Raw genomic sequence first — 11,839 nt, forward strand, 5'->3', positions numbered from 1 at the left:
TCTTTTTTCCGGCTCGGCAGAGATGGGTACACTGCCTGCTATGCTAGGTTAGATACACACAGCCTGCTCAGGCAGTAGCAGCCAGCCAGCCAGACCATCCAACAGAATTTCTGTGCTCCCCATATTGTACTGTCTTTAGTCATCCTATTTAGCTAGGCTAGCCTGGCTAAGTATTCTGCGGAGCTGTCTGACAAAATAATTTAGCTAGTTCTTCAAAGTACATAAGACATACATACTGTACTTTCACGAACTGTCTAACCCTCTCTCGTTCGGTCTATACGGTCTGTGTGTATCTAACCTAACTTTGAAGGCGTAAGTGTATCCGAGCCCGAAATAACATTATGATCTATATTTTTCGTAGCTGTCTATTTACTACCACAAACAGTTGCTGGCAGTAAGACCGCATGCAACGAGCTGTAAAGGGCCATAAGCAAACAAGAAAATGCTCTTCCAGAGGTGGCTCTGCTAGTGGCCGGTGAATGCAGGAAAATGTCTACCTAATTTCTACCAGCATGTCACGTGTGCAACTACAGGTGAAAAAACTATAGTTTACCTTAACTGTACACACACAAACGCAAAATATCTCTCCCTTGCCTTCCATTTGTCTAATCTGACCATAACATTATCCACCTGATTCCTGCTTACCATCAAAACTCAAACAAGAAGTACCAGTGACAAGCTCAATGCAGAAATGATCAGAAGAAGCAGATGCTAAGCTACAGGACTGTTTCGCTAGCGCAGACTAGAATATGATTCGGGATTCATCCGATGGCATTAAGGAGTTCACAACATCAGTTAACGGCTTCATAAAATAAGTGCATCGACGACGTCGTCCCCACAGAGACCGTATGTACATATCCCAACCAGAAGCCATGGATTACAGGCAGCATCTGCACTGAGCTAAAGGCTAGAGCTGCCACTTTCAAGGAGCGGGTCACTAATCCAGATGCTAATCTGCTACACCCAACTGGCAAGTGTCTTCATTGACATTTTCAACATCTCCCTGGTCCTGTCTGTAATACCGTCTGTACATGGTGATATAGTTCCTTTGCCCAAGAACGCCAAGGTAATCTGTCTAAATGGCTAGCACTCAGAAAGCACTCAGATCTGTAGCCATGAAATGCTTTGAAAGGCTGGTCATGGCTCACATCAACACCACCATCAACACAAACTCAAATTCGCATACTGCCCCAACAGATCCACAGATGATGCAATCTATATTGCACTCCACACTGCCATTTCCCACCTGGACTAGAGAAACACCTATGTGAGAATTCTGTTCATTGACTACAGCTCAGTGTTCAACACCATAGTGCCCTCAAAACTCATCACTAAGCTAAGGACTCTGAGTCTGAACACCTCCCTCTGCAACTGGATCCTGGACTTTCTGATCTAAGGTGGTGAGGGTAGGCAATATCACATCCACCCCGCTGACCTTCAACATGGGGGCCCCTCAGTGATATGTGCTTAGTCTCTTCCTGTACTCCCTTTTCACCCACAACTACGTGGCCGCACACAACGTCAGCAAGACAAAGGAGCTGATCGTGGACTACAGGAAACAGGGTCGAACCCACCGCCATTCATATCGACGCGGCTGTAGTGGAGCTGGTCGAGAGCATCAAGTTCCTTGGTGTCCACATTACTAAGGTACTGAACATAGACTGTTCTCTCTGCTACCGCACACCAAGTGATACCGATACACAAAGTCTGGAACCAACAGGACCCTGAAAAGCTTCTACCCCCAAGCCATAAGACTGCTAAATTGTTTGTCCGAGTAGCTATTTGGTTAGCTATTTAACTATCTGCATTGACCCTTTTTGCACTAACGTTTTTAAATCGTCACATACTGTATGCTGCTTCTACTGTTTAATATTTGTTACTTTATTCCTAGTTATATATACCCCAATTTATCTCGCACATCGACTCAGTACTGGTATATAAGTTAACATTACTCATGTATTTATTATTACGTGTTTTACTTTTTACTTTTGGGAAGGGCTCATGAGTTAGCATTTCCCTGTTAGTCTACAACTGTTTACGAAGCATGTGACAAATAACATTTTATTTCATTGAATAGGTTCATTGTAGTTAATTACCACATTTCTGCTCTGAACCAAGTTGAATATTTGCTTCTTGAAAACTACAACTCCCTTCAGCCCAGCGTCCCACAAAGTTATTGACTTGATTTCTCTCTAGAGATACAGCGCGTTGGGCTCACAAAAAAAATGACGGCGGTCGTTTGTTTAATAAGTTGTTTAATAACCTCCAAAAATTCAAATAAAATCTGTTTATTGCTCAGCACTAAAGCACAGTGATAACACTTGAATCTGTTGTATAAATAAACAACATATCTGACATTGAATTCCCATTTGAACTTAGCTGTGCTGTTGAAAGCGCAGTGATAGATATTAGGGTGGCAAAAATGTGACATTGGTTTTTCATGGGAATTTGGTTTGTTAGTTGGTTGACAGCATATTGATAACACATTGGAAATTCAACTCACTTTTGGCTGTCTTTTTCAGTGTGTGAATACACTGTAAGTTGTAATGTCATTGATCAACGTTTCAACCAAACATTACCCAATCATCCATGTTGAAATGCTGTTGTGTGCCCGGTCGGAAGCACCCATAAGTACTGCACTATATAAGGAATAGGGTGCCATTTGGGATGCAGTTAAACAGCCAGTACTGACCCAACCTGCATTATGAGGATACCAACTCCAGCACTCATGTGTGAGAGAGAATACTTTACCACCTAGCCAGCATGAAGCAGAGAAAACAAAATGGCCCAGTTGTGTAATTGTAGTATTCTGTCCGCAGTGGCCCAGGAAACATATATATTTTTCTCTCCCCACTGTCATTTTCGTACTTTCCCTTAATAACATAGTTTTACAAAAAAAGACTGAAAGAGGCTTCACAATGTCTGCCAGTGTGACATTTAGCTGTAGCTGACTATTTTATTTGTTTTTACCCCCCTTTTTCTCCCCAATTTCGATCTTGTCTCATTGCTGCGACTCCCCAAAGGGCTCGGGAGGGAGGGAGAGGCAAAGGTCGGGTCATGCGTCCTCCGAAACATGACCCGCCAAACCGTGCTTTTTAACACCCACCCGCTTAACCTGGAAGCCAGCTGCAATGATGTATCAGAGGAAACAACGTTGACCGACACCCGGCCACAAGGAGTCGCTTGAGCGTCATCAGTGAAGTAAAGCATCCCCCTCCCCGGCCAAACCCCCCTCTAACCCGGACGACGCTGGGCCAATTATGCGCTGCCCCTATAGGACCCCCGGTCAGTACCTTAGACCACTGCGCCACTCGGGAGGCCACCGTGGCTGTTGGTTTTTGAGAGAGATGAGATTATAAAGGAGCTGTGTTATCAGGTTGTTGTGTGGAGTCCACTGTGCTGCAGAGTTGTGAAAGTCTCAGTCAGCAATGCAGCTTTTTGGCTTATGTCAGTCATCTACACTACAGAGGTACCTGTATTGAGAGATAGGGAGGGAGGGAGGGAGGGAGGGATTTGAAAGTGACAAGCTTAAAGTGTAGTTTAAGAGAGCTACTTGTTTGGCTCAAGATTATATTTTTTATATTAATAGAACTCTTGGCTAAACTAATTGATTAGTTAGTGATTAGTTAACAAGCTGGATGGCCGGTAGTCTAGTGGTAAGAGTGTTGGGCCAGCAACCGAATGTTCTCAACTGAGAGTTTCCCCAAGCCGACTAGGTGGAAAATCTGTTGATGTGCCCCTGAGCAAGGCACATTACCCTAGTTGCTTTGGATAAGAGCATCTGGTAAATTATTATTTTACTGTTGGCAGGTGTTTCTTGAGGCTACCATCATAATTCATATGACTAGGATGAAGGTCCCATCAATTCCTATTATTTTATACTATTTTGTTTTAATACCTTTCCTATTTTCTATTTCCCTTTTTATATACCTTCACAGTTGGCTTTTACAGTACATGTGGACATATACCAATGTTGCAATGAAAGGGGAGTTGTCTTTTCAAAAGTTTTCAGCTCTGTAACCCATAATTATGCAAAAGTGCAAAAGCATCAACAGCATACGCATAACCAATACCACTGATGATTGAATAAATAGCCGACAAAAAGACAGGAAGTGTGTGTGTAGATCCAGAACAGAGAGGTATTGACCAGCCCTTTTCCCAGGTGAGGCAGGCTCCCCGGTGCTCGATGTGTGTGTGAGTATTGAACTAAGCTTAGAGCTAGTTTGTATTCCATTAAGCATCTCTGGGGCTTTGTAGCAGTGGCAGAAAAGAGTTAGCTGATGCCCAATTGCAGTCTATAAATTATAATTGTCTATTTCTTTGCGGGTTAATCTTTGTATTCTCTGATCTATCTCTGGTGGTACTCGTTGTGTTCTATAATACTTTTTTTTTTGCAAGTACCATGTTATTTTGAAAATAGAATTTTCCCACTATGCACTATGATCAGGAAGAGTGGAACTAATCTGATTGCTTGAAAGAAAAAGAAAATGATTCATAACCCCTCCACCTGATGACAGTCTATATATAGGCTGAGCCCGTCTCATGAACTATATGTTCCATCTCAACGTGTTGCTACACAGCTGGATAATGTACCTTTCCACCTTTTGTTTCCCTGCAGATCCCAGTGAGAGTGTCTCCATCATGAGGCTGGTGTGGAAGTCCTTGGACAAGATGAGGTGTTTCCGTAAACGCTCCACCATCCCCTTCCTGGGGGTCCTGATCACCTGTTTACTCTTCCTCAATCTGTACATTGAGGATGGGTATGTGCTGGTGAGTCTTTATCTACGGCATCCAGATTAGAACGTTTGTCTGACAAATTCCTAATATGGATGCCATATCATTAACTTTTTCTTTTCTTTTTTTTACCTTTATTTAACTAGGCAAGTCAGTTAAGAACAAATTCTTATTTTCAATGACGGCCTGGGAACAATGGGTTAACTGCCTGTTCAGGGGCAGAACGACAGATTTGTACCTTGTCAGCTCGGGGGTTTGAACTTGCAACATTCCGGTTACTAGTCCAACGCTCTAACCACTAGGCTACCCTGCCGCCACTTAAAGGGGCAATACGCAATTGAAACAGTAACAAAGTGTAACCCCCGTCCCTGTTTTGGTAAAAAGCTGAGGGATGGGGCTGGAGTAATGTAACCACTCTCAAATTCATTGACAGAGATATGGATGCAAGGACTGACCATCCATAAGTATAGTTTTAACCATGTTCTGAGGGTTTATAGTTTTTTAAATGTTTTTTTATGTATACTTGTTTACAAACTTTGGCGTAAAAGAGGCTTACATTCTGATGGGGTACGACAGTTTAACTAAGTTAATGATGAGCCATTAGTAGGTTGTTTTCTTTAAGAATCAATGGGTAGATATCATTCATTTAAGTCCAAAAATGTATGTAGCAACTGCCGAATGCCTCTTTAAGTCATCCAATCTCAAATATGTAGAGAAACCATCTAAAAACTTGGAATTAGATGGTGCCTGTCTTTCACATACATTTGGAATTGAGAAATGCATATTTCCACTACTAATGGCATAGAATAGTATCCGCATTAGTCCACTTTTTTAGGTAGGATAACATCAACATTGTATTTTGGGGTGTACGGGCCTGTTGTACCACCCCCATCCTCTTAAATCAAACAGCATAATTTTCATCCAAGAGTTTACTCTTGTATTTAACCATGTTGTCCCTTTTTATAGTTTCTTGTTTTCAGAGCCAAAGGATTTATTTCTTATTCATGATTCCATCACATCTTGGTGATCATAACACATTATCTGTATTTGTTATTTAAATTATGGGGGGGGTGCATATTTTCAATGATCTGGTGCTCTCACGAAGTACCATATCCATGGCAATGTCAATATTAATATCAATGGTCTTAGAAATGTTCCAAGGAGATGAATTGACTTTGCTGCGTTTTGTTTGTACAGTAGCTGGGATCAAATCAAATCAAGTCAAAGTTTATTTGTAGACCTCACAGTGAAACGCTTACTTACAGGCCCTGACCAACAGAGATGAGATGAGACTTTGGTTTGTTTTGGCATTCACAATGTGAAGTCGTCTCATCTCATCCGATCTGTCGTCTTTGTTCTGCGTTGCAGGAGGAGGACAAAAGGCAACTGAGAGAAACGTCCATGCATCCTTCAAACTCTGAGAGATATGTTCACACCTTTAGAGAGTTCACAAATTTCTCTGGAACCATAAACGTCACATATCGTTACCTCGCCGGAACCCCTTTGCCTCGAAAGAGTGAGTGTATCATAGGATGTAGCATAGCATGTAGTGTGTAATTCATTGGCTGTCATTGCATATTGTTTTATTAACAATGTCAAATTAGACACGAGAAATACATTGTAAAAACTTGTTTAAATAATTGAGTCATACATACATTCATTAATACAATACATTCATATATTTTCGGGTTCTAAAATGTTTGTGTCCCGAAGGCAGTTGTAAAAAAAAATTAGGTCATCTTTTAATGCACAGCGAAATAATGTTTATGTTTTCGTTTACAGAATATCTAACCATTGGACTGTCGTCCGTCAAAAGAAAAAGAGGGAATTACCTCATGGAGACGATCAAATCCATTTTCGACCAGTCCAGTTATGAGGAGCTGAAAGAGATTGTGGTGGTGGTTCACCTGGCGGACTTTGACCTGGCCTGGTGTGAAAAGCTGGTGCAGGACATCTCCAGGAAGTTTGCCCACCACATCATCGCTGGACATCTCCTGGTGATCCATGCCCCTGAGGAGTACTACCCATCACTGGATGGGCTGAAAAGGAACTACGACGACCCAGAGGACAGGGTACGCTTCCGCTCCAAGCAGAACGTGGACTACGCCTTCCTTCTCAACTTCTGCACCAACCTCTCAGATTTTTACATGATGCTGGAGGACGATGTGCTCTGCTCAAGGAACTTCCTGACATCCCTGAAGAAGGTGGTCACCTCCAGGGAAGGCTCCTACTGGGTGATGCTGGAATTCTCCAAGCTTGGCTACATAGGGAAGCTCTACCACTCAAGAGACCTTCCGCGCCTGGCCCACTTCCTGCTCATGTTCTACCAGGAGATGCCTTGCGACTGGCTCCTTATTCACTTCCGGGGCCTGTTGGCCCAGAAAGATGTGATCCGCTTCAAGCCCTCTCTGTTCCAGCACATGGGCTACTACTCCTCATATAAGGGAGCAGAGAACAAGTTGAAGGATGATGACTTTGAAGAGGACTCTATTGATATCCCTGACAACCCTCCTGCCAGCCTGTACACTAACATTAATGTATTTGAAAACTATGACGCCACCAAGGCTTATAGCAGTGTGGACGAATACTTTTGGGGGAAATCCCCCTCTACCGGAGACTTCTTTGTCATAGTATTTAACAAATCAACTAAAATAAGCAAAATCAAAATCTTGACAGGAACGGACGATCGTCAGAATGATATCCTGCACCATGGAGCTCTGGAAGTGGGAGAGAAGCTGGTGGGGACAAAGAGAGGAAGGCAGTGTTCTTCCTACATCACGTTAGGGGAGTTTAAAAATGGCAACATTGACGTTCAAGACGTGGACCACAAGATTGCCTTTGACATTGAGTGTGTTCGTATTGTGGTGACTGCCAGTCAGAAAGAATGGCTGATTATTAGGAGTATAAGCTTGTGGACTACACAACCCCCCAGTCAATGAGAACAACACAAAAACTATCATCATATCATGTAGGCAACAGTTGGTTTACTAATTCATTTGATAATGTATTCATTTATTGTTGCATGTGTTAATTTAATTAATTAATTATTTTACCCATTTATTTATTTAATTTAATAGTATATGTATTTATATTTGTATCTACAAATCAATCTAGAGTTTTTATATTTGAAAGTATACTTTATTGCTTTTTACAATTATGGAAAAATGTTGAATGATTGTCTGACTAACCACTTTTATGGACGTTGACCCGTTTTTATGGATGTGAGATCATGGGAAATATCTGTTGGCTATTGTACTCATGTTGTACATCTTATTATTATTTATGTTTCTCAGTGTCTTTCCACATCAAAAGTAGCCTCTGGGTCCTCTGGACTTGAACAGTGTTGATTAAGAAATGACACGCCTGCAGACAAGTATAGACTTAGGAACATAGCATTACTCCAAATGTTCTTGCTATCAACAAACCGCCACATTCACCCCTTTCCAAAGTTATCGTCATCCTTTACATCTTACCCTACAAGCATTATGATGGTCATTATGTCTGCGAATATCCATTCCATCCCTCCTATTAAGGCTGGCGTGGTGTTAGAGAGTTGGAGCGAGCTCTGCAAAAGTATTTCCCTGGCACTGTATGTTCCATCAGAGCCGCTGACAGGAGAACAATGTTTGTTTTCACCCATCTTCTCTAACATCTCAGATTGGAGCGCACAGTAAGGAATGGGGTGGAACTGATAGTTGACATTTTTTACACACTTTTACCGGAGTAACGGTCTGTGTTAGGAGCGCTCTCTGCTCGCTACACCAGCAAACAACAACACCCCTGGAGCTAGGGTCTCAAGTAAATTCACTCTCTTTTCCCAATGATGTGATCTCAGGCACTAAAGGATCTTCTCTTAGAATGTTTCTGTAATATAGAAACAAATCAACTTTATTTACTCTGTGTGGTAACCGTGGTATACTATGCCATGGTATACTAAAATCAAATTGTATTTGTCACACGCATCGTAGACAACAAGTGTAGACTAACAATGAAACACTTACTTACGGGTCCATTTCCAACAATGCAGAGTTAAAGACAATATTTTTTTTTAAATAAAAATAGTGACACAAGGAATAAATACACAGTGAATAGCAAATACGAATAAAGAGTAAAAATAACATGGCTATATATAGGAAGTAGAAGATATCATGGCTATATACAGGGAGTACCAGTACCGAGACGATGTTCAAGGATAAAAGGTAATTGAGGTAGCTTCAGCATGTACTGTACTGTACAGTGCCTTCGGAAAGTATTCAGACACCTTGACTTTTTCCACCTTTTTTTAGGTTACAGCCTTATTCTAAAATTGAATCAATTGTTTTTTTCCTCAATCTATACACAGTACCCCATAATGACAAAGCAAAAATATGTTTGTAGAAATTTTGGAAAATGTATAAAAATAAAACAATTTGAAATACTACATTTACATAAGTACCTTTTACTCAGTACTTTAGATGCTTTTTGGGAAACTCGAAGTGGGCAGTCATGTGCTTTTTAATGAGGAGCGGCTTCCGTCTGGCTACTCTACCATAAAGGCCTGATTGGTAGAGTGCTGAAGTGATGGCTGTCCTTCTGTAAGTTTCTCCCATCTCCACATAAGGAACTTTAGTGCTCTGTCAGAGTGACCTCCCTGACCAAATCAATTACAATTTTATTGGTCACATACACATATTTAGCAGATGTTATATTGCGGGAATCCCTTCTCCCCCGATTGTTCAGTTTGGCCAGGCGGCCAGCTCTAGGAAGAGACTTTGTGGTTCCTAACATCTTCCATCTAAGAATGATGGAAGCCACCGTGTACTTGGGGACCTTCAATGCTGCAGAAATGTTTTGGTACCCTTCTCCAGATCTGTGCCTCGACACAGTCCTGTCTCGGAGCTCTACGGACAATTCTTTCGAGATCATGGCTTGGTTTTTGCTCTGACATGCACTGTCAACTGTGGGACCTTATATAGACAGGTGTGTGTCTTTCCAAATCATGTCCAGTCAATTGAATTTATCACAGGTGGACCAATCAAGTTGTAGAAACATCTCAAGGATGATCAATGGAAACAGGATGGACCTGAGCTCAATTTCGAGTCTCATAGCGAATGGTCTGAATACTTATGTAAATAAGGTATTTCTGTTTTTTATTTTGAATACACTTGCTAACATTTCTAAGAACCTGTTTTGTCATAATGGGGTATGTATGTAAGAAAATGTGGAAAAAGGGTGCTGGATACTTTCCGAAGGCACTGTAAGTAGGGGTAAAGTGACTAGGCAACAGGTAGATAATAAGCATGTTTTTATCAATTGTAGCAAATGTATTGAAATACAGAAATATCTCATTTACATAAGTATTCACACCCTTGAGTCAATACTTTTTGTAGAAGCACCTTTGGCAGTGTCTCTAAGAACTTTCCACACCTGGATTGTGCAACATTTGTCCATTATCCTTATTTTTTTTCATCAACCATTTTGCTCTTTATTTTAGCCATCTTACAAATAAAACATTATTACTTCATCAAAAATGTGAATAATGAGGAGGGTGTGCTTGAAAGTATGCACATAACTCTGCAATGTTGGGTTGTATTGGAGAGAGTCTCAGTCTTAAATCATTTTCCACACACAGTCTGTGCCTGTATTTAGTTTTCATACTAGTAAGGGCCGAGAATCCACTCTCATATAGGTACTTGACTGCAAAGGGCATCAGTGTCTTAACAGCATGATTTGCCAAGGCAAGGAACTCTGAGCGCAGCCCTATCCAGAAATCTGGCAGTGGCCTCTGATTAAATTCAATTTTCACAGAACCGCTTGTTGCAATTTCGATGAGGCTCTATTGTTCAGATATCGGTAAGTGGCCTGGAGTTAGGGCATGAAAGGGATAACGAATCCAGTTGTTTGTGTCGTCCGTTTCGGGAAAGTACTTGTGCACCCAGCCCACTCAGGTGCTTCGCTATATCACATTTGACATTGTGCGTAAGCTTGAGTGCATTTGCACACAATAAATCATACAATGAGGGAAAGACCTGTGTGTTGTCCTTGTTAATGCAGACAGAGAAGAGCTCCAACTTCTTAATCATAGTCTCAATTTTGTCCCACACATTGAATATAGTTGTGGAGAGTCCCTGTAATCCTACATTCAGATCATTCAGCCGGGAAAAAGCATCAGACAGATAGTCCAGCCGTGTGAGAAACTCATCATCCTGCAAGCGTTCAGACAAGTGAAAATGATGGTCGGTAAAGTAAACTTTAAGCTCGTCTCTCAATTGAAGAAAACGGGTCAATACTTTGCCCCTTGATAACCAGCGCACTTCTGTATGTTGTAAAAGCGTTACATGGTCGTTGCCCATATCATTGCAGACTGCAGAAAATACACGATAGTTCAGCGGCCTTGCTTTAACAAAGTTAACATTTTTCACTGTAGTGGCCAAAACATCTTTCAAGCTGTCAGGTAATTCCCTTGGTAGCAAGAGCCTCTCGTTGGATGCTGCAGTGTACCCAAGTGGTGTCAGGAGCAACTGCTTGTACGCCCGTTACCACTCTACTATGTCTCCCTGTCATGGCTTTTGCGCAGTACAGATACCAAAACATCTTGACCACCAAAGTCCATTTGATGTCACAAAGCTGTCCAGTACTTTAAAATATCCTCTCATGTTGTCCTGGTTTCCAGTCGTTTGTAGAAGAGGACGTCTTCCTTAATTACCCCCCCATAAACTTAACAGACATATACCTGAAGCTGTGCCAGGCCCACCACATCTGTTGACTCATCCAGCTATAACGCATATGATTCACTAGCTGGTTTGCGAAGCAGTAATTGTTTCAAAACATCTCCTGCCATGTCACTGATGCATCGTGCAACAGTGTTGTTTGATGGAGACATTGTCTGTATAGTTTTTTGGGCCTTTCCCCCAGCATTGCCCCAGCCATATCTGCGGCAGCAGGAAGAATTAAGTCCTTCACAATAGTATAGTGCTTGGCTGTCCTAGCCACTCGGTAGCTCACCATATAAGACACTTCTAGCTCCTTCTTATTAATGGTATCTGTTGCTTTTATACATGTCTTACTGCTCAAAAGTATTTTTCAAATCATGTTTCGCCTCCCTGCGGATGAGCGACGCCGTTTG

General features: G+C 41.6%; 1 protein-coding gene across 1 annotated transcript in view; it reads left to right on the forward strand.

The window, feature by feature from the left end:
• Window positions 1-10,856, forward strand: part of LOC115109671 (alpha-1,3-mannosyl-glycoprotein 4-beta-N-acetylglucosaminyltransferase C-like) — a 204,944-nt gene extending 194,088 nt beyond the window's left edge. Inside the window, exons 4-6 of the mRNA XM_029634876.2 lie at window positions 4,619-4,770; window positions 6,103-6,250; window positions 6,517-10,856. Coding sequence (XP_029490736.1) covers window positions 4,642-4,770; window positions 6,103-6,250; window positions 6,517-7,673 — 1,434 coding nt within the window. The 5' untranslated portion in view covers window positions 4,619-4,641 and the 3' untranslated portion in view covers window positions 7,674-10,856. The remainder of the gene's footprint in view (window positions 1-4,618; window positions 4,771-6,102; window positions 6,251-6,516) is intronic.
• Window positions 10,857-11,839: the final 983 nt, after the last annotated feature.

The sequence above is a fragment of the Oncorhynchus nerka genome, linkage group LG25 (assembly GCF_034236695.1).
Source record: "Oncorhynchus nerka isolate Pitt River linkage group LG25, Oner_Uvic_2.0, whole genome shotgun sequence".
Lineage (NCBI taxonomy): Eukaryota > Metazoa > Chordata > Actinopteri > Salmoniformes > Salmonidae > Oncorhynchus > Oncorhynchus nerka.